This window comes from Gallus gallus, chromosome 3, assembly GCF_016699485.2.
Source record: "Gallus gallus isolate bGalGal1 chromosome 3, bGalGal1.mat.broiler.GRCg7b, whole genome shotgun sequence".
Taxonomy (NCBI): domain Eukaryota; kingdom Metazoa; phylum Chordata; class Aves; order Galliformes; family Phasianidae; genus Gallus; species Gallus gallus.
In genome coordinates, this window is record NC_052534.1 from 67,224,734 (window position 1) to 67,252,661 (window position 27,928).

General features: G+C 45.1%; 1 protein-coding gene and 1 long non-coding RNA gene across 2 annotated transcripts; one reads left to right on the forward strand and one right to left on the reverse strand.

Moving 5' to 3' along the window:
• Window positions 1-7,891: 7,891 nt before the first annotated feature.
• OSTM1 (osteopetrosis associated transmembrane protein 1) lies at window positions 7,892-19,970 on the forward strand. The gene is made up of 6 exons (NM_001031077.2): window positions 7,892-8,235; window positions 11,362-11,476; window positions 12,941-13,038; window positions 15,821-15,985; window positions 16,762-16,927; window positions 17,233-19,970. Exons 1-6 carry the CDS (start codon window positions 7,915-7,917, stop codon window positions 17,286-17,288), a joined length of 921 nt encoding a protein of 306 aa, NP_001026248.1. The 5' UTR covers window positions 7,892-7,914; the 3' UTR covers window positions 17,289-19,970.
• A 2,406-nt stretch (window positions 19,971-22,376) lies between these two features.
• Window positions 22,377-27,928, reverse strand: LOC107053084. Its single transcript, XR_001466053.3, has 2 exons — window positions 25,634-27,928; window positions 22,377-24,023 (listed from the first exon to the last, which is right to left on the reverse strand). It is a non-coding gene; the product is annotated as an uncharacterized LOC107053084 (long non-coding RNA).

The window sequence follows — 27,928 nt, forward strand, 5'->3', positions numbered from 1 at the left end:
CGCTGTGCGGGTCGGAGCCGGTGGCGGTGGCGGTGGCGGTGGCGGTGCCGTGCGGGCGGCCGCGGGCTGAGCGAGATGGGGACGGGGTGCGAGCGGCTCTCTGTACGCGCACATTCCCGCGGCTCTCGGGCAGGGGAGGATCCGTTTGGTCGCCTGCATGGAAACGGAGGCGCTCCCAAACGAATTTGCGGGAGAGAAGCGCCGTACCGCGTAACAGCGGGCTGGGGCCGAGGTGGGTTGCAGCCCTTTGCCTTCTCCCATCGGGGGAGAGCGCGGAGTCCCACCGCCACTATTTCGTACCGAGCCGTCGCACCGCCCCGAGCGCTTTCTGTCCGCATCTGCGCTACGTGCGGGGCTCATTCCTTACGGAGATAATAAAACGGAGAGGAGAAACGGTTGCGAGGTCCTGGATGAGCAGGGGAGGAAAATAAAATAAAGCGAACTAGAAAACGAGACAAAACCGTTCGCCCGTCCCTTTGCCGGGCACGCTTTTCGCACGCACCCGGAGCCGCTGGCAGCGCACGGGGAGAGCCCACCGCGTGTGCCACGCGTGGAAGCGGAGCCGTGTGCCACAAAGGCGCAGGTTCGCTCCTGGGGGAAGGGCTGCGCGGAGCGGAACGCCGGCGGCCGCCTCTCCCGGTCCCCGCTCGTTATTATTAGGAGTGATGACAAAACCTCCGGGATTATTCTGGACTGTAAGTTATCAAGAGCCCACTAATTTCACATTAAAACCCATTGACTGCAACGGCGTGATTGAAGGGTTTTTAACAATTAACATAATCAGAAAATGAGCGGAGATAATTTTTATTCAACTCATTACTTTTTAATCATGTATTGCTTTTAATTAATATCTGCTCCGCGAAAATAACAAAAAGCCGAGTCCCGGCGCGGCCCCGGGCAGGGGAGCCGACCCCTCGGTGGAGGGGATGGGGCGGGGGGGTCGGGGGGGGTCGGGGCGGGGGGCGGCCTCGCTCCCAAAGGCGGCGTCGGGCTGCAAGAGCCGCCGCTCCTCCGACGGAACCGCCTCCCAGCGAGAGAAACGGGGTTCCCCTGGACTGCCCCCACTCCTGGGGGGCTGCGACGACACCCCCCCTCCCCCCACCCTTCCCCCCCCCCCCCCCGGGCGCAGGGCAGCTCTTCGTCTGGGTCCCCGAGCCCTGAGGCCCTACCAAAGAGAAAGGGGGATTTATTTATTTATTTATTTAGCCTTTTCGGGGGTGGGGGGGGGGGGGGGGTGGGAGGAAAGGGGGGGAGACCCTCCCTTCCTAGGAGGCTGTTGGTGCGGCAGCTCTGCCAACAGGTCGCTGGCGCTTCCTTTTTGTCGCTGCTGCCCTCGCCGGTGCCACCTGCTCCATCCGTCGGGCACTTGGAGTTTCCCACCCGTGTCCCCGTACTGGGGTGGGGGGGGGGTGGGGGGGGGGGTCAGTGCCACCGATGGCCACTCGCATACGGCCACATCCCGCCAGGGGCCGCTTGGGCCAGGACGGCGATGTCACCTGCAATGACTCTGCAGGGAAATGTCGGGTACGGTCCTACATCCATTGTACGATTTCATGGTTGTGGGGCTTGGAGTTCGTTTATTCTTTGTATTATTTTTTTTTTCCTGTTCTTTTTTTTTTTTTTTCCCAAAACGTAGGATAAAATTACATTTTCAGTGAAAAACTCTAAATGATAAAAAATAAAATAGAATGCGAAAGAAACGGAACGCCTATAATCCTCATCCCAGCAGCATAAAACGCACTCGCTGCATTTGGTATGTGCACCAGAGGTACCCGTTGTGTGCCTCACGAAGTTCTGTAGGACCGTGGGAGAAGGCTGCCAGGTTGCAGCAAAGGGCCCTGAGCTCTGCAATTAGCACCGCGAGGTGTCACAGCCGCTGTTTGCAAAACATCCTCAGGAGCCCCCAACCGCCTGGAGCCTTTTGGAGCTGACTGTTGGCATCAGGAGAGACATCTGGCATTCAGTGCTGTGTTTACACCCTCTTGACCAGAGCGTGCTGCCTTTTCTGCCTGCGCACAACCCCAGCGAGCTGTGCTAGCAGACTTGCACATTTGCAGATGGGAATGTTTGGCCCCGGTAGGACTTCCAGCACAGCCTGGGCAGTGACACCGTGTTCCCAGCAGCACTGAGCTCAGAGTGCAGCCAGCACCAGGGTTCCCAATGCCCACTCCGTGCTGCCCAGGCAGGGTGGGAGATGCCCTGCTCCCGGCACTGGGCTGTCCTCCTCCTGCAGCCACAGAGCATCACTGGCAGTGGGAACTGGATGGTGTGATAACCTGAAATGCTGCTGTAGAGTCTGGAACCCACTCCTTTTTTCTTTCCTTCCCCCTCCCCCAATCAACATGCATGTTGAATACATCAAGTAAGATGTCAACACTGTAGGATAATCAGTCCCTTTGGGACCTACAGTCCCACTGTAGGATAATCAGAACTTTGCTGAAATAATCTGGTGCTGGTAGGGGCACTCTTCTGCCTTGGTTTGTCTTGTTGTGATTCAGAGAGAAACAGAAAAATCATAGAATCATAGAATTATAGAGTGACTCGGGTTGGAGAGGGCTTCAAAACCCACCCAGCCCTGTCATGTTAGGGCTGCCGCCCCCCCAGCTCAGCTGCCCAGGGCCCATCCAACCTGGCTTTGAGCACCTCCATGGATGGGGCACCCACAGCTTCTCTGCGCAGCTGTGCCAGCACCTCACTGCCCCCTGACAAATGATTCCCTCCATAACATCTGTCCTAAATCTCCCCTCTTTTAGTTTAAAGCCATTCCCCTTCCTCCTACCACTATCTGCCCATGTAGAAAGTTGCTTTCCCTCCTGCTTATACATTCCCTTCAAGCACTAACACAGTTTTGTAATATAGCTTCACCAAGAAGCCATACTACTCTGTGAGGAGAGTTTTCCTCATGCCCGGAGGGCACCCCCTGCCCACTGCCACAAAAGTTAGGTGCAGAAAGCCTGCAGAAAAGAGCTGCCAGCACGAAGACAGGCTGACCAACCCATAGGCCTGAGGGCTGAGGGCTGAGGGCTGGCCTTTCTCCTTGCTTTCGGCCCGTGCTTCAGGAACTTTGTGAAATTGAACTTTGTGAAATTCCGACCTGTTCAGAACAGAGCAATGGGATTGGATTGGCTCCTTTTGGAGAGCAGTTTGGGATCACTCCACACCAACACCAGGCTATGGAAATGCAGTTCTGGGCTCTCTGGGTATGTCTGGGCTTGGACAGTCATCCACACTCCCAACAGGCTATAAAAGGGATGTACCTTTCATACTGTTTACACTGATCAGGAAGTTTCTTGTGGTAATTGCACTATAATGCTGCCCCCGATGTTTCTGCCATGTTTTGAACATCATCATCTCCAAAAGACTTTTTCCCCCCCCCCGTGCATACCTTCATTCTCTTTCTATACATTTGCTATTTTATCTGCATCATCCTGTTTTACTGCTGCGGAAGATATCCAGGCTAACAGCTCTTCTTTCATTTCATACCGAATGGCATAATTAAGACTTAATTAGAAGCATATGAATAAGGAAATGGCATGCCACCCAGGACCTTACATGTAATACCATTCAATTGCTCAAGTACAGCACTCTCCTGAAAAAAAGAAAAAGAAAAAGAAAAAATCCTGTACCCACAAGCTTATTTCAGGCTGGATAGCTGGATCTTTTCAGAATGATATGATTGTCTACTGACAATTAATTGTTTCCTAGTTGTAATTCTTAAAAGGATAATGTACTTTCCTTCCCCTGACAGGTGCGTGGAAATGACACCTCTTGTGCTCTGGATTCACAGAGAATGAGAGAATGTTCTATGCAGACATTTAAGGTCTAAGATCATACAGCACTATCTATGATCCCCCAAGCTATGACACTGTTACACGCTTACAGAAAATGAAAACCTTCAAAACATGATGTGGGTTTGTTTTCCATCTTTAGAAGTGTGATGGTGTTGAAGAGGGTCAGCTGATAGATGTCCTGTCTCTGTTTTCTCTGTATCTTTGACTGGAAATGAGAAAATGAATGCTGGTTTTCCAGCTTCATATGTCAGGTCTCTTCAGTTCCTTCTGAACTTACAGCCCCAAGGACAGGGTTGCATCCACGACTCCTCCTCTCAGCTCCTGGTTGAAGGAGGCCAGAGTATCCACCAGAGGTTACAATGGCCATGGGTTCAGAAGTGGGTGACTGTGGAAAGTGTAGAGGAATGATGGGCAGGTCTCTGCGGATTGTGATGGTCAGTAGAGGAACCTTTGATCTACTCAGTGCCGTTCATTCTTCCTTGTTTCATTTGGTGAGTTCAAGGAGTCAACCTTGAATTTCCAGAGGGTTCCTAAAAATATGTGAGGCATTGTCAGTCCTTTCCTGTAGGTCTAAAATTCCTGAAGTTTGCTTGGGAATAGCATTTTCTCATAGAGAGAACGCTGTCTGTGAGTGTGTGTTCACAATTCAAGTGTCTGACCTTCCCTGATTTCCATTCAGCCAAAGCAGCTTCATTGCTCCAGAGCACAAGGGAATGAAGGACAAGATTTGGCATCTAATTTGCAAATCCACTGGTAATTCGGGGGGTTCTTCGCTATTAAAGACTGAAATTATTTGAAACCATCAGTGTCAGTATCGCTAAACTGCTTTTCTTCTAACTGCTTCTTCTGCTCATTCTTCACCATTTCGAGCAGATGTGACTGTCTTCTTGCACTGGGAAAGGCTTTAATATTCTTTGCTACGCATGTAAAATAATAATAATAATAATACTCGAGCAGGACTGTGCTAATAGGCACAATGTCTCAGGCTGGCCAGAAATATTGCAGCTAGACAAGGCTTTGTCAATCATTTTTAAACAAAAGCTCACATAATCTTTTGAAAATAAGAAATTGCTCAGACAATTATGCTGTACTGCTAGGATGATTTTCCCTTGCAGCCAATGAAAAATGGATCTGCAAGCCAATAGGTTATTTAACATATTTATTTCCTCACCAGTTCATTTTCTTGTGTGCAATGGAGATGTGTTCATACCCTTAATTCAATAGTTATACGCCTGAACCGCCTTCTGATATTCTGTAGAGCTGGGAAAAAAAGTCACTGAATTGGGTGAGCACTGCTGAGCTTTGATATCTGCTATAACCACCACATGAAGGAGCCAGCATTGGCCTTGTGAGTGATCAGATACGGGCAGGGCTGTGAGGGAGACGGGGAAGAAAAGCTTTCCACAAACAGGATATGGCTCTGCAAGAAGATAAAATATGCTGGTTCTCTGCTCATGTTTAGCTGTGCAGTCTTCACAGTGAAATTAGTTAAGATTAATTAAAAGATTCGCATTTGTCCCACTTCAGAGACACCTCTTCACAGACAGCACATCTTTGCCCTCATTTGCCCCTGTTTTGGATGAAGGCAGCAGTTCTGGATCAGGGTTTCAGTTCTTAGCTTGCACTGCTGTAAGTCAGGAGAAAGATCACTGAAGGCAGCGAGGAGACACCATGCAGGCAGAAACAAGAGCCAGCTTTGCAGCTCCAAACTCATTTTCTCTGGTTCAGGCTGGCATCTCCACAAATGTATCAAGTTGGCATAGAAAATCAACATTCAGCTGCTGTGTCCTGCTTCTTTGCTGTGAAGGTAAGGCTCTTGCAATTATACAGACCTCTTCTTGTAGTCAGGGCAGGCACCGTAATACTTTGTGTTTTCAGGAACCATATAACTGAAACTACACAACAAAGCAGGACTTCTGATATTCTTAGAGTTATTGCTGAGATTTCTTGACAGAGACGCAATCCTGCTTGCTTTAGTTATGAGTACAGCCACCTTAGGAGAAAGAAAACAGCACCATTTTTATAAGGAAATGAATCAGGTTTGTTTAACGATTGACAAGGTGGGCGGGCACTGATTTCTGCCCAAGAAAACCACTTACTTATTTTCAGAGAAGAGATGTCTCATGTCTTCTTCAGGCCCTGTTTTTGAGCAAGAGCTGACAAAGTTTGCACATCTCTGATTTTGCTCTGTAATATCAGTTTTATGATTGATAACAACGAGAAGTACTTCATGACTAGATGCCTTTCTTACACGTCTGCAGCAACACATTCATTAATACCAGAAATGCTTTCATTCTGTTTAAACCTCCGAGATTTTATCTGAACCCATTAAAACGTCTGTGGGAGTTCTGTATGCCTGCTGATCCCGTGAGTGCAGATTTTCTGCAGGAAATGCAGGGTTTGGGGCAAAGCGAGAGTGAGTGCGATGCGCCCGATTGCTGCTGCCCTCTCCCGGGTAGATGTGGCCAGACAAGACACACCGGGGCGAGGAGCCCAGGGGACACCTTTATCGTGCTTGGATTGAGCCAGAACAAGGCAAGAACCCACCCAGAACAAGGAGATTCCAATCCCAGAATAAGGTGATCCCTATCCCGGAATAAAGTAGTCCACATACAGGTGCTTGACTGGGGGATGCTGCAGGACACCCAAAGCCAGGGGGTCCTGCACCGCTCAGGCTTTGCCAGCCGTGCTGCACTCACCAAACATACCCCATGGACAATGTTTCTCAACATTCAGCTTACATCCTATGGTCTAGTTGATACTAAACTAAACAGCAGGGCAATGCCCTGGCCCTGAGGCTGCCTCACTATGCCCATCCTATCAAGAAGTCCTAGTTTTCCAGAGGTGTTTCTCCTGTCCATGCTATCTGCCAGGCATGGTCCCTGGCTTGGGCTAAGTCCCCAAATACCAAATGTTGCACGGGACAGCATTACTTAGGCCCACCTTGGCAGGCCGAGCAGTAGTACTGAGTGAAGATCTGTTACCCAGAATGGTACCTGATTAATGCACGGTGAAAAGCCTAAGAGAATGGTCTGGTGCATTTTTTGTCTCTGGTTTCTCATTTCTCTGTGTCACACTTCTTAAGTTCTCATTTCGTTTTCCATTTTCAAACTCACTGCTTTGCAAGGCACTTCTTCATAGCCAAGGTGTTCAGCTTATTTGAAGATGTTAGGTGCCCTCTCTTGTGTTGATTGCCTGCCGGATGGCACCTTTATAACTACCTTTATGTTGTCTTTTCATTTGGCAGCATAAAACCATCCTGGGTGTATCATGTATGATGCTGTGACATTTACTGTAAAAGCGAAACAAGTTAATGCTAGCTAGATCAGATCACAGCAAGCTGGCACTGTATCACTGCAGTATCTGACCAGAGAAACCTAGATCTTGTGCGAAGCCCATTGAAGTCCCTGGAAATAATGGTAGTGACCCATGCCATGGATGGGCATGGGTCGGGGTCCCACTGGGCGCAGGAGCAAGGAGAAAGCAGGGCACTGCAGCCCTGGGAGAAGGACGCCTGCAGCTGCCACTCACACCTCCTGCTCTGGAAAGGGCCTCCTCTCATTGACCATGTTTTTATTGGAAACCATGAGGGAAAATTGGTGACCAGGGGTGCCCTGCCTTGGGACACTGCACAGAAGGTGCTCTGACTGCAGAAAGTGTGGTGTATTCCTCCCTCGTTGATTCCTTTTTCCAATGTGGGGATTTTTTTCTAATTATTGCTGTTTGTCTCCCCATTCCTCCCCCCCCTCCTCCTGTGTACCTATACAACAGGTACTTTTAAGCGCTAGTTTTGGATGAAAACAGTGTCACCTGACTGGAATATGTTACAGAAACTGCACTCGAACGTCATGTATATTTAAGAGAACAAAACTCTTAGATGTACTCAGATCCAGGGACGTCCTGGTGCCATACAAAGCACAATAAATCTGGGTGGACCCTCAGAGCATCGCACTCCACAGGACGCCGCCATCACCCGGCCCCATCCCCGCCTCCCTCCCGCCCACGAGCCCGCCCCGCCTTTGGCCCCGCCCCTTTCTCCGTCTCCACCAATGAGCGGCCGCTTCCCGAGGCGGAGGTGGGTCGTTGCCCGGCGCGGCACTTCCGGTTCCTTGGCGCGGCCGCCATGGCGCCGCTGTGCCGTCAGCTGTTGCTGCTGTTCGCTTTGGCTCTCGCCCTCGGCCCCGCCGCCGGACTGGATGCGCTGGGCGAGGCGGAGGAGCTAGCGGCGGTGATGGCGGCGGAGCTGCGAGCCGCGGGGTTGCCCGGAGACCTGCCCGAGCTGGAGCCCGAGTGCCGTCGCCTCCTCACCGCCTTCGCGGAGGGCAGCGCGACGCTGTCGGGGTGCCTGGCCCGCCGCGCCCGCCCGGTGCGGCTCTGCCAGGCCTGCGGCGGCCTCTACCGCAGCCTCCTGACGCAGTACGGGGACATCGCCCGCGCCGTCGGGGTGCGTCTGGTGGGGCGGGGACGGGGCCCGGCTGCGGGGAGACGGGTGTCCCGGCGCTGAGGGGAGCGCTCTCGGTGCTCCGAGTTCCTTGTATGGCCTTATGAGAGGGGAAGCGGTGTTCTGGTACCGGGTCTCGGCGTGGGAAGGTCTGTGCCAGCTCTTGTTGTGGCGGGTTGCGCGGAGGGAAAAGGGCCTTCCTACTCCTCTGGACGGTGGGAAAGCCCGGGTTGTTTGGAAGCTGCACTCAGGTTTGCGGGTGGTCGCTGAATACCTGGGGGGAGGCTTCATGATGGCCTACAGCTCCTCGCTAGAGGAGCAGAGAGGCAGCACTGATCTCTGCTCTCTGGTGGCAGCGACAGGACCTGAGGGTATGGCATGGAGCTGCGTCGGTGGAGGGTCACGTTGGGCACTGGGGAAGGTTTTTTCACCAGAGGGTGGAGGGTATGGCACCAAGCTGCTGGTTTGGATTGTGTCCTCAGACATAGGATTTGAACTTTGAGTGGTCCTGTGTGGAGCCAGGGATTGGACTCTGATCCCTGTGGGTCCTTCCAGTTTGGGATATTCTATGATTCTCTGTCATCAGTGAGTAATGCTGCCTTTGTAGGGAACCACATCCCAGCGTGCACAGCTCCAAGGCTGGTAGGAAGCGTGTGGCAGCGGCGTGGTAGCTCTGGGCACTGGCTGATTCCTCTGAGCCTCAGCAGTGGGAAACCCTGACTGAAGATAGGTCTCCTGCTGCCATCTTCCAGCATCTCCATCCCCTTATTTTCATTTCTCCCTACTGGATGTGGTTGATGACTAATGCTATGCATTTATATCTATTCTTTAACTCATCCAACTTGTCTGTTTTTAAAAGTTAGTCCATAACATGGTGTGCGGATGACAGTGGTTGATGAGACCAAAGGGCTTTGTCCGTTCTCTGATGATGGCTGGAAGTGGTTTTCCTCATAAAGAGTACAGGGAGAGAGCAAGTTTATAGCAGTCTGTCACCAAGACTCCCAGTTTAGAGATTACTACAGAATCTCTATTTGGAATCACTGCTGATAGGCAAAACCTGTGTAGACTTCTGATACTGCAGCGTCATGCTGCGAACAATTTCACATTCAGTTAGCTGTCATATTAAGAAGCATCACTTTTTGCCTACTTTTGATTTGTTGTCTGCCTGTCCCCCCTCACCTTTGTTCTGGTAGTAGAAAAGCAAATGGACATTCATTTGACATTTGCCCTCTCAAGGACAAGTACCTAGCCAGGATTCTGCTGTGTGAGGGTAGGCACTTGTATTGTTTCTAGTCTAGAGACTGTTCCATGCCATCTCAGATTAGGTCATGTGAAGGTGAGGTAGTGAGCCTGCAATTCTTACTTTTATACGACATCTTAAAGATAGGTATAGAACTCTGCTGAAATACCTTGCACTTGTGGGTGCAGGTCACCTCTGGGATACTTCTGGGTAGGAGTAGGTTGCCAAACAAGCCCCAGTGCTTGCAATGTATAAGAATTCATTATGGCTGTTGTTCTGGAGTGCTGGTTCAGTATTTCACCTGAAATTTGTATCAAAGAGCACTGACTTTCCTTCTGTGCATGGATAACCTAACCAAATAAATACAGAAGGTGAGCTTCTTTGACCTGAGTCCACGATCATGATTGATCATGTATTTGATGTTTTCAGTCATTCCCATCGTGCAGTAGTTACACTGCAGCGTGAAAGAAGCAGCCAAGTTAAGTTTTGGACATCCCTGAAAAGTAAAATCCTCCTCATTAGGCTTATTAAATAAGTAAGGAAAACATCTTTAAGGAATGATATAGTTTGACCAGATCCAGGTCGGGATGTAAAGTGCTTTTTCCTACTCATGAGTTGCTGGTGAGGAAGTTTCAGTTTTAACTGCACCTTGTGAAGCAACCGGGGAGTTTCCTGCATATGCAACTTGATTGTATGTCTGTATGCTACTTACTAGAATTGAAACTGGGAGTTACCAGAAGTGGCAATATTAGACTTCTGCAGTTCAGTCTCAAAGGGAAGCTTTCTCATTTAAAAATAACTACATAAATATATTTTAAGGGTGGAAAATGGATGTCTCATAAAGCTGTATAAGCAACGCGTTTCTTGTTGAAGAGATTCTTTTCTTACATGTCCCGTGTTGCTTATCAAAGAGGCATTTGGCAGCTGTGGCAGTTCTGAGGCGTGCTTAAGGCAATTTAGCAGCTAGAAACCAGGAGCTAGAGCACAGGAGTCAGCTGACTGCAGATCATGGTTTCTGTCGGGGATTTGAGGGAGAAAATAAAGCTCTGAAGGAGAAAAACACTCTAAATTCTAATAGGGATATTTCATTTCCTGTTTATTCTGTAGGTGCTTTTATAGCCATTCTTTTTTTCATTAGTTTTGACCAGAGAATAAGTTGTTCCAAGAATTCTCCTGATGTCTCCCCTTTGAGGATTGGGTATATTGGATGGCTCTCTCAGATGAGATCAGCTTTGTACCCACATCCAATGAAGAAAAGAGCCTGGCTTAATAGTAGGCTCGTAGGAGTTACTGCTGCATTGCTCTGTGGAGAACTTTGTTCCTGTGTAGCTGTATGTGGAAGCAGCTTGTTGCTGATATAGTATGTTGGTGCAGCATTTCTGGATGTTGTTTCTGTTGTTTGGGTTTTGTTTGCTTGGAGGCTGTTCGATTGGTTCAGCTCCTTCAGATAATTCTGTGGCCTCTTGAGAATGACCCCATCCCTCTCTCTGGCTGTGTGGGCCTGAAGCTGACTCCAGGGACAGCTGTCCAGAACCAGGGGAATAGGAGCTGTCTGGCAGAGGCCTGTCATAGAATCATGACATCGTAGAATGGCTTGGGTTGGAAGGGATCTTAAAGATCATCTTGTGCTTCCTTCTTCTTGCGGTCATGTACTTTTAACTGAGGTGTCCTAGTAGCTCTTCAAAGCAAATGCACAGCAAGCTGTGTTGCTTGTAGTAAGATTTTGAGGATCAAAAGACTTTTCCTTCAGTTGATTCTGCTTTGCTTAGTCTAGAAATGTCAGTGTGATGAGATGCGGTGTTTGGCTGTGTTTGCCTAAAATACTTGGAAAGCTTTCCCTTCATATTTTTAACATTTGATTGCTCTATTTTATTTCCTTTTTGTTCTAGAATTCCTCCGAGAGCCACAATTGTGCCAAAAGTATCCTGACCTCGGACAGGCTGCAGGTAGTTGTGACCCTTTCATCCTTCTTTAATGACACCTGGGAGGCAGCCAACTGTGCAAGTGAGTGACTCGTTCTGTAGCTGTCATGCTACTGTTATGACTTAGCTCAATGCTGCGTCCAAAATTTGCGTAGATTGGAATTGTGTGTATTTGTTTATACTGTAGACAATATGTATGTGAAGATCCTAAACTAGAGTAACTCCAGGGAGGAGTACAGCAGTTTTTTATTGGGTGAGGGGTGCTGCCAAGATCTGAGGGTGCCCATCTAGCTAAAAAAACACCAGATGTTGCATGTATTTCTTTTAGATAATTTGTTCAAACAGTAGTTATGTTAGGGTTTTGTTTATGATCTACAAAATCTGATGGAGATTTTCCTTATTTTCAATGCAGTTTCTTCAGTTTTTCCACCATCTTCCTTTTAAAAATAAATAAATAAATAAATATAAGAAACTTTGACTTCTTTGTTAATAAAAAGTCCATAGCTGAAATGCTTTCGGGTTGAATAGTATTTACCTTCACAGCTGTGCTTTTGATTCCACTTAATGGATGGAGAGTATCCAGGTCCATCGTTGTGCCTCACTGTCCCTGTGCTGATGGTGCTGTGCCATGCTTACAGATAAAGCGTGGCTTTTTGCTGTTCCTCTGGTGTGAAAACTGGGACCCTAACCTTAAAGGTGCACTAGAAAGCAGGGAATAGCACTGTGAAGAGCTACGTGTTACAGATGAGAGCCTGAAGAGTTAGTTTTCAGTTACATGTCTGGGATCTGTGAAGGCTGGAAAGACAATGCAGAAGGAGCAGTGTGTTCTGTGCTGTCCTTCCAGGTTGTGACCTGTGTGCTGCCCTCCCAGTGTCTAGCTGAATGCATATTCTCCATGCTGATGTCAGTTCCTTCTTTCAGGAAAATTTTCCAGGATGTTGGCTTGCTCTTATAGCACTCTTGCTGAATATTTAAATTCCCAAACCCCTGGCATTTCCAAGGGTGTGTCTGGTTAGAGCATCTGAAATAGGATGGTTGGCTGGAAGTAAGTGGTAATGTGTTGGGATTGAGCTGGTGAAATGGTCAGCTCTTGTACTAATAATAACTACACTCTGATTTGTACCACTGTGTTTGTGGTCAGGCCTTTTCTTGGGTGCTGTCCATTTAATCTCCATTTCTGATGCTTCTACTTTCCCATAATAGCTATTACTGTTCCTGGGCAAAGCCAGATTTGCAGGGTAGAATATAAAAGTAATGCCTTGTTTTATCTTAAAGTCCAAAGATAATTCAGACCCCCTCTTCAGAAAGCTCTTGATGATAGTCTTCATCTTTCACTTAATCAAGGCCAATTAATTCTGAAATATATTCTCGATGAAGAGTTAGGTCAGCAGGTCTGAGACATCAGTGGCAGGCAGATAAGGAAAATGCGGGGTTGACTAGACTCATCTTTTATAGTCGAGAGCTCTTTTTGCAAGAGTGGAGTGTCTGGGACTTGTCAGCTCTGGAAATGTTAGAATATCCTCATGTTTTTCTTTCTCTTTGACAGATTGTATAAAGAACAACAGTGAGGGATTATCAAATTCTACTCAAGAATTCATGGATTTATTCAATAAGTCTCTGGCATGTTTTGAACATAACCTTCAGGTATTTATGCTGTGTATTTAAGAGAAGCACTAAATTCTCTAATTGCTAGAAAAACCTAATTTCTGCTGAATATAATGCAGATATATACCAGGCAAAATTCACAAACTTGCTGGCAGTTTATGCAGCTAAAGCTATGATCTACAGAAATGCACATTTGGAGATGGCGAGACTAAAATTAATTCTAACTGATGTTCACCTTGACTTCATTTTGTATGTAATTGTGATGCTGCTTCACATCAGAATTTCTGAATTCACAACAGTTGATAATGACGTAGTAAGTACAATAATGTCTGCGTGCTGTAAGTTTCTTTTTCTGCCTCTTTGTGGAATTGTTGTCTTCTGACTGAACAATTCAATCTTTAAATAACCTTTTGATAATATAGACTAGTTCAGAAGTAAGCTACCTTACATGATTGTTACAGTTGTTTCAACTTGTAAAATAATTAGCAGTCCATACTACAGAGGTAATGTAATGCAGTTTGTGAAATAAATGGAGTAATTTCCTCAAAGAAAATGCACTAAATTGCCCAAGAAACAGTGCACATTCTGTTTCAGTCAGTAACTAACCACATTCTGTGATCAGTCAGTGATAAAAGTGGGAAATAATGAGTATGGTACAATCTCGGAGGAGGCTTATTTTTTTATTATTTATGATATGTAAAATCATATGTTTTTTATTATTAATGATATGTAAAAACTGAGCTGGAGTAGGTGTTGGTTGGGAGCCACACAGTATGGTCTGTCAGTCAGAAATCTAAATTAGATCTTAACCCATGGGTGTCCAACTTTTTGGCTTTCCTGGGCTGCATTGAGTGAAGAGAAATTGTCTTGGGCTGCACATTTGTAGTTGCTCCAAAAGTAATGCCTCCTACTTATTTCAATGGGAACTACAACAGGTAAAATGAGCTCCGTGATACTGTTTGATAGAGCAAATTCTAAGTTACAAAACACCATCTTTTTAACATGATCACCACCATTAACTCTGCATTTTTGTCAGTGGTGAACAGAAGTGTGCATGTCATACCTGTAAAAGCCTGCACCAGCAGAGGTGTCTCATTGTTGCTGCTGCCACTGCTGAAAAGCACCACTCTCTGCACTTGCATCCCATTTGGTCTCCATAAACATTCAGCAAGTGTCGATGAATGTCTATGCGTGCCATTTTTTCCTCATGGAAGAAATCAGTGACACACCTTTGCTTCATACACCCTTCCACATCAGATGCCGTTCTCTCAGACTGCCCCTCTGCTGCCATCTGTCACATGGCAACAACATCTAACAAAATATTGATGAGAACTTTCAACCTCTACTGCCATACCACCACCATCTGCCTCTGACATCATGGACCAACGTAACAAAATAGGAGGCATTATTTTTGAGTTAATGTCTATAAGTAATGGAGCATTTTATTTTTTAATATATATTTTTTTATTAAAAAAGGAGAACAACAAAACCATAATGCGGGTTATTTGACCTTGTTTTTGTGAAAGTCTGGTTTGATGGCAGTGGCTGCAATCTTTTGTGAGAGATTTTTAATGAGATTGTCCCATGCTTCATCCCTGAAAACAGTTGTTCACAAATATACGTACTGCCAGAAAGTGGTGACAGGAACAAGACATGATGGTGAAGCGAGAGATACTTCTCTCTGTTAAGTTAGGGCTTATGAAAGGGCCTCTAAAGAGACATGATCTGATTTTTGAGTTGAATGTCTAACTGCAACTCTGTGCATTTCATTTGAAAATTTGCAGGTCATGTCTTTATGCTATCTGAAAATGGAGTCACAAATATACTGAAAAATTGGTAAATTTTTTTTGCAATCTTGAGGCTGGTCTTCCAATTCCTTTATCACAATGGAAAGCACAGCTGCATCCTTTTTGCTGTTTACTGGGCTGTGTTTAGCCGATGTATCAAAATACATATAATTATTTGCCATAACTTGAGTTAGTGCTGCACTGTGCCCTTTGCTTGTCCTGGCTTCAGCCTAGGTGGGTTAATAGTGCACTGATGTTTGGTTGTTGCTGAGCGATGGGCGCACGCTGGCTGTCACCATGATGTTGCAGGGCAGGGGGCAGCCGCACTGCAAGCCATGCTGGCCTGCAGGTTGGACTGTCTTTACCCCATGGTTGGTTGTTAGCTGTTTTCAAGTGTGTTGTATTACATTTTGTTGTATTACATGGTGAAGGTCATAAATGAAATGAGTTTATTATGGCAGGGTCTGTAATGATCGTGGTTGCTTAGCGGTAGCAATAGCTTCTTGTCAATGGCCAGGTGATCAACGTGCATTCAAGGCCAGGCTAGATGGGGTTTTGAGCAACCTGGTCTAGAGGGAGGTGTCCTTACCTATAGCAGGGGGTTGGAACTACATGATCTTAAAGGTCCCTTCCTACTCAAACCATTCTATGATTCTGTGAGCAAATGAAAACCAAGAATACTATTAAGGATCCTAATCTGTGGTTCCAGAGTAAGAGTCACTAGCAGTTCTTTTTTTTCCCCTCCCTTCTCTCTTATCTGGAGCTGGTTCTTTTGAAATTAGCTTTACAAAATACTGCTAGTCCAAGGAGCAGTTTGAGGTGCATTATCTACAAAACATGGATTTTGTCACTAGAGCAGCCTAATGAATTAAAGTTGGTCCCTTTCCTTCCCATGTTCTCATGTGAATTGTTTGTCTGGGCCTTTTTGCATTGTGGTTTGTTGCAAATCTGGATTTCAAACTTGACTCTGTATTTTAAGATTTTTATAATGCCTTAAGTCTCATTTTATGAGTGCTGCTGTTTTATAACCTTAGGGACAAGCCATGGATCTATCACCAAATAACTACACTGAAGTGTGTAAAAATTGCAATGGAACCTACAAAAAGTTGAACGACCTCTATAACAAGTTGCAAAGGCTGAACAGACATGGTGATGAGTCTGGGCACTCCGCACACTTGTGCATCGATGTGGAAGATGCAGTAAGTATTTGTTAAAATTCAGCATGGAGATCTTATAGAAGTCTTAGTTAATCTGAGCCATTTGTGCTTGCCTTGCTAGGGATTGCCTTTTCCCTTTGAGTTTGGGACTGGCAGTAGTGAATGTTCTGCAGGAGGGAGCCTGGTGAGGTATTCTTGTTAGCTCCTGTCCCTCAGTAGGTGCAGTGGAAGCGTGACTGAAGCTCCTGATTGCCTGGGCACATTCCAGTTTGAGTAGTTGCACTTGAATTTCTTGTTACTGTGAAGGGGACAGATTTAAAGAGGGGGGGAAAAAAAATCACCCTCTTAATCTTCTGGCTTTCAATGCAAAGCTTTGCTGCTGTTTTTCTAGGAAGTATAATATTGATTCCTTATTATGGCAGCTGTGTCTAGGGGTCTACAGGATTTGCAGCATATGTTTGGAAGAAGCTTTATTATATTGTGGGGTTTCAAGTGATTGGACAAAAGGACTGTTGTTGAAAGAGTGAGATTAGCCCCATCCCCACAGGCTGTCAGTGAGTTCTGTGGGAAACAGGCATGTGGCAGTGTATGCAGTATATGTGCATACAGTCTTTTTATCAGCTTGTTGATGTGACATTTGGCTCTCTGTAAATGGTCTGTTTTGATACTTCCAGGGATTTGCTTATTGTTGATGGGAGATCTGTGAGAAGTTGTTTCCTGGGGTCATATTTGAACGCTTGAATATCTTGAGACCTGAGCGTCTGCACAGCAAGAGTGTGTGCACTCTCTTTCACTGCTTGCTTATGTTTTCCTTCTAGATGAACATCACTCGGAAGCTTTGGAGCAGGACTTTCAACTGCTCTGTTCCCTGCAGTGATACAGTCCCAGTGATTGCCGTTTCGTCCTTTATCCTCTTCCTACCTGTTGTTTTTTATCTTAGTAGCTTCCTTCACTCAAAGCAGAAGAAGCGGATACTCATTTTGCGTAAGTGATGGTGCTCATTTTACTGTTAGAGCTGGGTGTTGCCAGGGACTCTCTTGGCTCTGGTGGGAGCGGGGGCCCAGCCGGCTCTGCCTGCAGCTGTGCTGACGGCGCTAATAGCGACTATTAGTCTGCTGCTGTCCCCTGAAGAAGGATAGTAAAGAGCTTCAGCCATATCTTTTCATTAAAGTTTTTGGACGTGAGCAGAAAGCTGTTTGCAAGTCTGTGCCGAATAAATAGAGGGAGTGGAGAGACTAGTTTTGTGGAATTCTTTGTGTTTAATTTTCATATAATTTTTCCCTTTCTAGCCAAACGTATCCAGTCAAATGCCAGTCTTGTGAACATCCAAGAAAAATACAGCTGAGCTGCAAAACAAAACCTGAGAACTGCTGCTGGTATACAGTGGGTACAATTGTGTTGGAATGAGGCCGGCACAAAAGAGGAGTTAATTATGGTTTAGTGTAATGATACAGAGCAACACAAGTTAAACAAAATGCTGTCTGACTTCTAAGCGAGGATATTAACAAACATGACAAGGCAGGGCTGTGTGACACTGTATGGACTCCAGCTTTGAAAAATCTGTGTTTTTTCCAGTCTCAGGCTGAAGCTGGTGTTTTTCTGTCTCTAAGCCTTTTTATTTCTCACCACTAGAATACTTTCTTGGCACGTTTTTTTTCCTCTTTAATTTATTGTGTTAGTTTCACAGAAACCTATCTGAGATTCTGAATCTTTTTGAGATGATTTTCATAGACAGGAAAGACTTGAATTAATATTTGATATTCCTGTTTGAAACATTATTTCCATGTAATAGATGGCCTTGGGATTGACAGAAAACTTTTGAAAAATAGACATTCCCTTCTGATACCTCTTCCTAAAGTCACACTGCTGCTGAGTGGGTTGTAATGGTCTCTGTGAAAGACAGGAGATCTGCAGCGGAAGTGGTAGTATATAATGTCCAAAGCCAGCAACAAAAGCAACAGAACTGCCAGCGCTAGACGTGAATAGCAATCATTAATGACTACAGTATTGAGCTGTTACTGAAACAGGCAGTGTATTTACTCATTTGCACACTTGAACCACTAAGTAAAATAATTGCTCTTTATATGTTAAATTCTCAGAGGCTCATTCTAGACGTGTGCCTGGGTAATTGAGCACATCACTTTTTTTCTATTTATTGTGTTGTTTCCTTTTTTCCTTTTATCTTTTTTTTTTTTTTTTTTTTTTTTGTAGAGAAGTGAGGTAAAGTCAAGTCACTGGAGGAATTTCCTAGCCTAGAGCTTGCTATGGCTTAATACAGAGGTGTTTACAGGAATGTGGTGGGGAAAAACACAATCCTTTTCTACATAACATGTATTTTATCAGTACATGAGCCAGGGGATTCTCTAACTTGAAAACTGTCCTGCAGGACAATAAAGATAGTGTGTTGGGAATTGATGACTTTCAATAAATAGTTTTAAAAAATAGCCATGTGGAACAGATGAATAATTAATATAAGGTTGCAGGATTCCAAAGCAGATTAAAAAAAAAAGTTGTATAATAACTTCAGGAATGGACAGCGCTGCTGGTAGGCAATGGGTATGGTTCTACAGGCAACAGCTGCAGCAGTACCGGAGGTTCTGTTTGGCTGGTGATAGTGCTAACCTGGGAGAGCAGCAGGGTTAGAGTGATTTATAGCTATACCTGAGATTAACGAACGTCTTTGGTCCCATTTTGAAATGTGTTTTTATAACCGTGAGATAATCATGAATGGCTGCATTGGCAAAACGAATTTCTCTTGAAACCTGTGTGTCTGACTTCTGTCATAACTCCTATGAAGTCTTATGTATTTGTCTTGCTTTGGAGCCTGATATGTTTAATTTTTCCTTTGCATAAAAGGCTCAAATAAATATACAGCAATTTAACAAAACAGTCCTAAGCTTTTTGAGTTGTTGTGGTTCTTTGGTTTTGGTTGGGTTTTTTTTTGAGTCAGGACACTGTTCATTTTAAAGTCAAGTTGACAGTGTATGTTTAATATGAAGTACCATGTTACTGACTGGTTATGTCCACATGATTGGGTGGTTTTTTTTTTGTATTTTATAACAAAATAATAGTATTTGTACTTATCTGCCTTTGTTACGTGTGGATTTCTAGGTCAACAGTCAGTTTGCTCTAGGTAGTGTATAACAATAATAGAAAACTGTTACTTCTGCTTATGGCTTGGTTATTCTGCAACTGGGAGAGGCATGCTGCCTTCAAAGAGAAAAAAGATGAATTTTTTTGGTATCTTGATCTTTTTTGTATTTCTTATTCTCAAACTTGCACTTTCTGGGACTTATTCAGCTGCCTGTTCTAATAGCATTACTTTGATTTGGGACATCATATGATTGAGAGCTGCTGAAAGCAATCTTTCATTCATGCAGATAAAGCCAGTTTGTATGCGCAGCATTTCAGAATGACAGCTTTTATACTGTAAGCAGTGGCTTTTTGAGCACATTCGTGTTAAGTAGGTCTCAAAGTCATTACTTTGGATGTGGTGATTAAGCACTTAAAAAAAAAAATAACCCAAAAGCCCAGCTTTTCTTATTTTCCTGGCTGCTAAGCCAAATGGAAATGCTCATGTGACTTTTGCTGGGTTTTGTTTTAAAGCAGTAGTGATGTTTACACTTGAGATTTTTAATCTTATATCTACTGTTTCTCCTTTTTCCCCAACCTTCGCACCACTACCCTGCTTTACAGTGTTATATTTTTGGTAGGATGTTTCTTACAAAAAGAAATTGACTGAATTCTCTTTATACTCTTCCTTAGAGAAATGTGGAAGCACACAGTTTGTGTGTTTGAAGGAGGCCTAGAATTCTTTTTGCTGCTAATCTTTCACCTTGGTTTATTTTTTCTTGTTGGTATTATATGTACAAAGTGGCAAACTTTGGAAATCCCGGTTGTTTGTATCTTTTTTGTGCAAATAAAGATTTCTAACAGTGGGGTAGCACTTTGGTTTGTATTTATACTTATTAGGAAACTTCTCAACACTGCAAGTCAGCTTTAATAAAGATTGTCAATAAACAGTGAACGGTGTGGTTACTTAATTGCTTCATTTGTAGTGGGTTTATACTCCTGCTGTTCTGAGTTTGTGTTTAGAGGCACCTGCTTATTATTCCTCATTATGCCATTTGCAGGAAAACAGGATCAAAAAGACATTTTCAAAGCAGCGCTGCGCTGAATTACAGAACAAATGAACTGCAACTGCTGAGAAAGGGTGGAGTTTGAGCTCAGTTCAAACCTGCTGAAGCATATGGGAGGACTGCTGTTAGTAGCAGTGGAGTTTCTTGCATGGGCATACGTGCATACTGGCAGTGAGGGTAACTCGGTGTCTTTGTGGGGAGGCTTCCACTTGCTGCGTTGGCTGCTTTTTCGGCTTCAACAGTTCCAGTGCTGAATTTCTGTTGAAATTGTTTTTTCTTCAAAATGACAGTGCAGTGAATCACAGTGGAGAGATGTGGGCATCTCAGCTGATGGTAGCGCTGAGGCAAATATAATCTCAGTGGGTTTCGTGCTAAGGAACTTTCAGAAAGGCTGGGGAAGTATTCATGCCAGCATGTGAGGGGTGGCTTCAGCTGGAAAACTGGGTACTGTTCTGGTTGTGTGTGTTCCTGGGAGAGGGATTCAAGAGGGTGTAAGTATAAGAGGAGGATAAGCAGGAAAGGTGGAGGATGAACCCAGGGAGTGAAAGGAGAAATTGAGGCTGGGAATGGGTGTCTGGAATCACACTAAAAGCAAAGCGTTTTGGAAGGAGAAGTTGCTGAAAATTCACAGGTGGCTGAGACAGCCTGAGAAAGGAGGGTGAGGGTACAGGAGGGGCTTGGCTGCAACTGAGCTGGAAAGAGGAGGCTCAGGCTCCTGAATAGAGGTGAGGTGGTGGACTGGCAGCAGGGAGATGGAGGAGCTCAGCCTGTTTCCCCACTTGTCTGTGACAGCACGTGCAGTCCAGGAACAGGAAGGAACAAGTGGCAGGATAGCAACAGGGACTTGTGAGTTATGTAAAAGGAACTGCATTCTCCTGGGATGGTACTTGGTGTGATGCTGCAGGTAGTGTTGAAGAAATCTTCATTCAAAGGTTTGCAACAAAGCTTCTGTTTTATTTCAAACTTGGTGTGGGTTACTGCTTAGCAATGAATAATGGACTTGATTTTCCTTTAAAACAAACTAAAAAGCCTTGGTTTTTGTGTAACGGCTGCTTTTTTCCCCCCATCTTTATGAAATGTCTGTTAGAATCACAAAATGGCTCAGCTTCTGAATGTTTTGCTTCTTGTGCTCCTTGTCCAGTTAATCAATTGCCATCAGATCTTGCAATTCTGCTAATTTATACATTAGATTTCATGCCCTGAGTATAGAGCTTCTCTGGAATGATAAACTACGTGATCAGTAAAATTACTGCTCTCCTAATCAGAATGTATGTGTAACTTTCTGCTTTTGCTTCGTATTTCTGTGTCAGTTTTCCTTCTGGGATTAGTGTAAATGGTTTTAGCCTGGCTGTTGTTAAGCTTAACTGTACAGGATGCACCTTCTGTGTTTGTGCCAGGGTAAAATGTTACACATTGGAGCAGAGGAGTCAATCAATTCTGCAACTTCTCCGAAGCATTACATCTCCCAGTACTGCAATTAGTGTCTCTTGTAACCTGCTGGAGTCAGCCAGGATGATGGAGGTGCAGCCTAGCAGTATCCCGCTGTGCCAAGAGTTGAAATGCAGCAACTATCTACTTAAAAGATGATGCTGGTCCAAATTATTTTCCCCCAGCATCTGCTTCAAGGTCTAAGGAGTTGCCTGGAATACTTCTGATTTATGCAGTGGTGAGGCCATTTGGTATTGGGAAATGTTTTGCTCTTTTACCAAAGTCTTAAATGTGTTTCTTTCCCTCTTGTCAGCTCTGCTTTGAGATTGCTGGAGGTCACCTAGTCCAGCTCCCTGCAGGACTATCTCCAGAGTCGGACACAGCTGCACAGGACCTACACCTGTGTTTGATTCCCCACTTTTGGGCATTCCTGGGCTCTGCTCTGAGCAAGCTGTGCTCCCTGCTCCCCAGCAAATGGGTGCGGGATAACTGGGGAAATAAATAGGAGAAAACTGATGTGCCCTGCAGCCTCCTGGCCTGTCTGCTGTGGTTAAAGTACATTGCCATGCTATAGAGCATTCCTTAACTTTGAAAGGAATGTGAGCTGCATTTGGGCTGTTTTGCTTCTGTGTATCTCACAAGAAGGAGTGGCAAGGAGGGCAGGGATGCCGTTGCAGTGCTTTGCAGCCAGATGCAAGTAGTGTCAAGTTAACAGCTGCTAATTATGTTTTTAAAATTACTTAATGAGTTATACTAGAAGTTAAATAGTTAAATGAACCCTGAAAATCTTTCCCTACTCCTATCTAAGGTGAAAGTGTTGGAAAGCTATTTCAAATATGTTAGAAAAGAGAGAGACTTGCTAATAGTTGGGTTGAAGTTTAACTTTTAATACTGAAAATTCCACTCTGGTGCCAGCGCAGTAAGTATCATGGATTGCTGCAATTAAACCAGTGCCTTAAGTTATTCATAATACTCTTTCTGGGCAGCATTCCCACCTGCTTAATCTGTGCTCTACAAGCATTTATTAGAACTGACTGTTGAAAAACGCCAAGCTAAATCAGACACTTGGAAAAAAAAAAAATCAATATGATGCCCTAAACTGGTTTAATATGTCTTTCCTCTTCAATAATCCCACACGTTGCTGATTTATTTGCTGTAATGAACATGCCATTCAACCAAAACAAGATTAGCTGCTTAAACCACAGCATTAGGCACAGAGCAACTTTAATGCTGCTTTATGTTTCGTTGTAGTGCTCAGCTCTTTACAGTGTTGTCTCTTTCTTCCCTCCGTAATAAAGAGTTTGTGTGAGGATCACAAGGGAGTGTTGTTTTCTTTACAGTATTTGGAGCAATAAATTTGAGTTTGGGTTGCAGCGGCTCCTTCATCCAGCCCAAGGTGGAACCAAACCGGTAAGCAGGATTAATGCATGCATTTCTATTCCTTGCAGGACTTTTCTGGGGTTAACCATGAAATAAATGGCTTATGTCAAACTGATCTAGGCTAAGACGGACAGAACAGCCACTGCCAATCAGAATATTCCCTTGGACTTCATTCACTTCGTATTTACTTATTTGGAAGAGCAGCAGTCAACTTGCTACGGGTAGTGTGCACTGCAAGGTGCAGGTGTCTTGGCTTTGAGCAGAGAAGCCCTGGGATAGGTGGGGTACAAGACAGGCGACTTGCAAAGCAGTCTACAGAAAAGGGCAGGGAAATATAAAATACTTGTGTCACTCGTGGCTAGCCAAAGTATAAAACACACACCTGCCTAGGTGTAATGCCCCGCAAAATCTGAAGACTGTAAGCTCTGTAGCTTTCAGCTCAAGCTCTGCATACCTGTCTTCTTTCTCCAGGGGCAGTCCTCAGATGGAAGTCTCTAAAGTCAGTGGGTTTCAGGTACTGTTTTGTTCTTTCCCTCTGTCATGGAAAGACTGCATTAGACAGCCCCCTTCTTGTTGGTTAAGAAGCAGGTTGTAGTTATTAGGACATTTGTGTGTTCTCTGTAGCTAAGAAAAATTGTTAGGGATTTTCCAGGGCTGCTGTTTGCAATACAACGTTACCATTCTTTTTCTTTGCAAGACGGATGAGTTACACGTGTATACTTCAGCAGCTTTCCTGGGTCTTGGTGTCAAGTACTGTAGAAGCGTGCTGAATTGAGAGCCATTAGTCAAACACAGAAATGAGAAAAATATCAAAAGTAGAGTGTTTGCAGTGTGCTGGAGTAGGTTATCGAGCTGAGGTTGTGTTTCTGACTGGAACGTGTGTGTGTCTCTTCTGTGAACTGGGAAATCCAAAGTGATCTGACAAAGGAAGAGTCAAGAGATTCAAGGTGGCTTTTTCTGGAGGTGGAGATGCGCTCTGAAAGCCTGCTTGGAAGAGCAGTCTGAATTCACAGAGCTCCACTGAAAAGATATCCTGAAGACGCTTTCAGGATGTCTGTCTGGATGAAGGGTACAGGCATGTAAAGAGAAGGCTGGCGAGTGCTGGCCGAGATGCTGGCTTGCCACTAATTTTCCTGGAAAAAAACAGAGCCTCAAGCTGAATAGGAAGGGGTGCTCTGAGGGGAAAACACATATTTGGAAGGGAAAGTATCTTTCAGAACAGTTTCAGTGAAGCTGGCCGTGGGACGAGTAATAACAGTCATGCTATTTATATGAAATATGGTGGTACATTTTTTTTATTTTTTATTTTTTTTTAGTTATCAGAAGCATCCCCAGTGTCATTTGCAATTTTGCCAAGACTGCACAGGTATAAGTGATGGTTGCATCTGATCCCTGTGTTCTGACTGCTTTGCTTTGGAGCAGACTGTTTCGCTAGTGCAGAATGAACGTTACCTACGGGGGTCAGAACTGGACGATCTTTAAGGTCTCTTCCAACCCAAGCCATTCTATGATTCCATGAGTATGTTTTTTTGTCTGTATGCATAAAGTATACATACATGTATAAGTGTGTGTGTGTGTGTGTATATATGAGAATGTGTAATTATACTTCACTGCAGCCACTCATTTGAGTTAATGTAGATCTGCCTGTAAGCTCCCACATCTATTTTATTTAAAGACAAAGTGATCAGTAGGAACTCCCAAATCACAATGATGGAAACGTGGTCTGTCTGATGTCCGAGCAGATATCAGGAGAAGGGACAGTGAGGAAAAAAAAAAAAAAGGAATGAGAGAGAAACACCAAACACTGCAAGAGAAAACGGGGTTGAATGGCCCTGGGAAAGCCTCTGCCTGCCTTGGCTTGTGTAACAGGGACTTATACAACACGTAACCCAATCTGACCCTGACCCTGCCAGCACTCAGGGACTATATTTTTACTAAGATTAAGCTTTTCTTTTCTTTCTTTTTCTTGGAACAATTTCCTTGGCTTTTAGCTTGCCTGTTGGCTGGCTGGCTGGCATGGCCAACACAACCTTGTCTGTTTGTTTATATGACACTTAACCAGCTGCACTTTGCAAAACGCACCAGCGCATGCCCAGCCACCCCTGCGGTGTCTCCCAGCAGTGCTCACCAGGGACAGGTATATAAGTGACTGGAAAAATAGATTTCTAAATGCACACGTTTCTTTTTCTGCTAAATGCATCTCCTTGACTTCCAAGCATGTTAGTCAGCTGCTGCACTGTGAGTCAGATGAGCCATAAAGTGTGATAACTGAGCTACTGACTTCCAGGGTCTGAGGCAAATGGTAAGGGAGAAGGAAATAACCATTAGAGATTGTTAGATGTGAGACTAAGAGGTCCCATCTTGCTCTCTGGTAGGAAAATAAACGTATATGCTGCTAAAAGGGTATAAAAAGAGCATGAATTCCAGTCAGATGTGCCTCTCATGAAAAATGACTAATTAAATGGCATCAGTGGGTTAAAAATAGACATTGCTTTGAGGGAAAACATTGTAAAGGTCATTTAAAGAAAAATGAAAACCCAGGAAAGATGAGTGAGTTTGCCTGCCTGTCTGGGCTTTGTTATTTCTTGGAAGGAAATCTCATTCTGCAGGTGGTTTGAGAGCAGAACAAAGCCATGGCCCATGGACAACAGCCATGCTCACGGCAGCAAGCACCTCACCGAGGGCCTGCTGGGTGGAGGGTAAGGTGTGGGGTTGTACATCAGGAGGGCAGCTCTGAACTCACCCTGTGGAGGCACCACACGGGGCCAGCGCCAGTCCCTGGTCGTTATTTCTGAAGCCTTTGCCATTTCTCTTCTGCGGTTGTCCCAAAGAGAGATTTCTCAGAGCACGTGCCCAAACACCTGCAGGGTAAGTGTTTTTTTTTAAGTAACTTACATACTGGAAACATGAAAAGGATAAATGCAACGGTGAAACGTTTGATCTCTGATCAAATAACTGTATCAAAAGCTCTTCTCAACGCCTTTTGTTGAGACTTATAAAAGTCGAGAACTCCCAGGCTGCTAGCCAAACACATCTGAGTACATGGCCCGGGCCATCACCCAGCATAAGACAATGTCACCCTACTCATCTCAGGGGCTATGGGGTGACTTCTACCATGTCTGGGTCCTGCCTCCGGGTATTAGAGAGGAGCTTCTGTGAGCTGTGCAGTCTGCAAAGAAATGAGACAAATGAACGGGCTGGGAACCACCAAGGAGCCACAAGGCCAGGGAGAAGGGAGCACACGGGGTGCACAGAGTTGGGTGTCCAGCACGGCCTAGTTCCTGGCAGCTGTGTGCCTGCAACAGGACAGCTGCACAGCTCCCGGGGTTCATGGGAGGGGAGAAGCTTCCCTTTGTGCTCCCCATTGAGTGCTGCTCCCCTCCTTCACGCCAGCCCAGCAGAGCCCAGGTGGGAGCAGCCTTCCTCCATGGCGCCTCACAGAGCTGCAGCCCAGAGCAGTGCTGGTGAGTCCCACGTTTCTCCAAGGCAAGAGGATTTTCTTTCTTCTTGGTACCAGGGAGTTTTATGCTGAACTGACCGAATAAGACTTTCCAGCAGGATAATTTCCCTGAAAGATTAGGAAAGTCAAATATTTCTTAGGATGTCTATCATGTCTGAAATCTCTTTATCCTGCATGTGAATTACTTTTTCTTTCTTTTCAAACCCCGAAACGCACTGATGCTGAACCCGATGCTTTCTCTCCCAGCTGTTGCTGCTCAGCTGTTCTCTTCCCTCTCTACTTAAAAACTCGTTTTTTCTCTTCTTTCCTTTTTTTTATTAAGGAGGGAGCCTGAGGGAGGTCAGATGGAGCATAAGTGCTCCGCTTTTTTCTTTCATTAGCACAAATGATGGCTACCCATGGATTTCAAATTTGTTTCAGCTCTTACCGGGAGCTCTTTGCAACCTGAAGCAGGCATTGATTGCCGGTGAAGAGGCTCTGCAATAACAAAGACAGAAGTCATATAGCAGAGGTCTGACATGTGAGCTGTCAGAGGTGATGCCACTGGCAGCTGACCTATCATAAGACCTTTGGGAAAAGCCACCGGGCGCCGTGCTTGGGAGTTTCTAGTGCCCTGCTCCCCGCTAGTTTGTGCTTGGAAACAGATTGACTAACATAATGGAGTGATTTTGTAATCTGTCGTAATACCATAAGCTACAGATCCACAGACTTTGACCCCTCACAGGTATAATGAGCTCCTTTATTCAGCTGCACATGCTCTCTCGATGGGGGGCGGGGGGGCCTTTCTAATTATATATCCAAAGCATATGTTTTGCCCAGAAACAAAGCATTATATTCATTAGTAAAATCCTATAAGCTGGGCTCTTTTTATTAGCCAGTTAACTAATTGACAGTTAAGAACATGTATTAATATCACAGTGTAACCACGCAGTCACTTAATCTGACAGCTTTATTAAAATCATAGCATTGCCCTCTAAGTTGCTGCCATGAGAGGCTGTAGCCTTCGCAGCATAAACCCTGGTGCTCAGAACTGTGTGCCTCAATATAACGTGGTATGGACTGAGCCTCACGGCGGCCTCCCTCAGTGCTTTGACAGGGTTGGGAAAAGCACTGGATGTCCTTCCTTAAAAATCTGTTCGATCAATGTTAAGTGCACCTTTGGAAGCACACAGAACAGATGCTGGCACGTTTTCTTTTTCCCTTACTCATTCAGAAAGTGATCTCGCCGTAGGAAAACACAGAGCACCGTGCATCTGAAAGCATAATGTGAAGTACTGAGCACAGTGTGAAGACATCGCACGAATCAATCTTGCGTGCTTACCTCGTCCAAGTGAGAGCTCTTTAGCAGCCTGTGCTTGGGAAGGCTGTGGTCACAGACCTGTGTCACAGAGTGCAGTGATTTGGTGAAGAGTAATCATAAGAGTTCTAAAGAAATGCATTATTCACTCACTGTGCTCACACAGCCACTGCCTTTTCTTGCAGATCTTTATCACCGTGTCTGAGGTGTAAGATAGAGAATATGATATGACTTTGGGTTTGTCAGCCTGATAGCTAAAGAGATTTAAAAAAAAAAAAAAA

Bases quoted from the DNA above. Each gene is read 5' to 3' on its own strand.
- OSTM1 (NM_001031077.2), top strand. From the start codon at position 7,915: ATGGCGCCGCTGTGCCGTCAGCTGTTGCTGCTGTTCGCTTTGGCTCTC. The intron at 11,477-12,940 runs GTGAGTGACTCG...TCTCTTTGACAG, and splicing joins GGAGGCAGCCAACTGTGCAA to ATTGTATAAAGAACAACAGT. The intron at 16,928-17,232 runs GTAAGTGATGGT...TTCCCTTTCTAG, and splicing joins GAAGCGGATACTCATTTTGC to CCAAACGTATCCAGTCAAAT.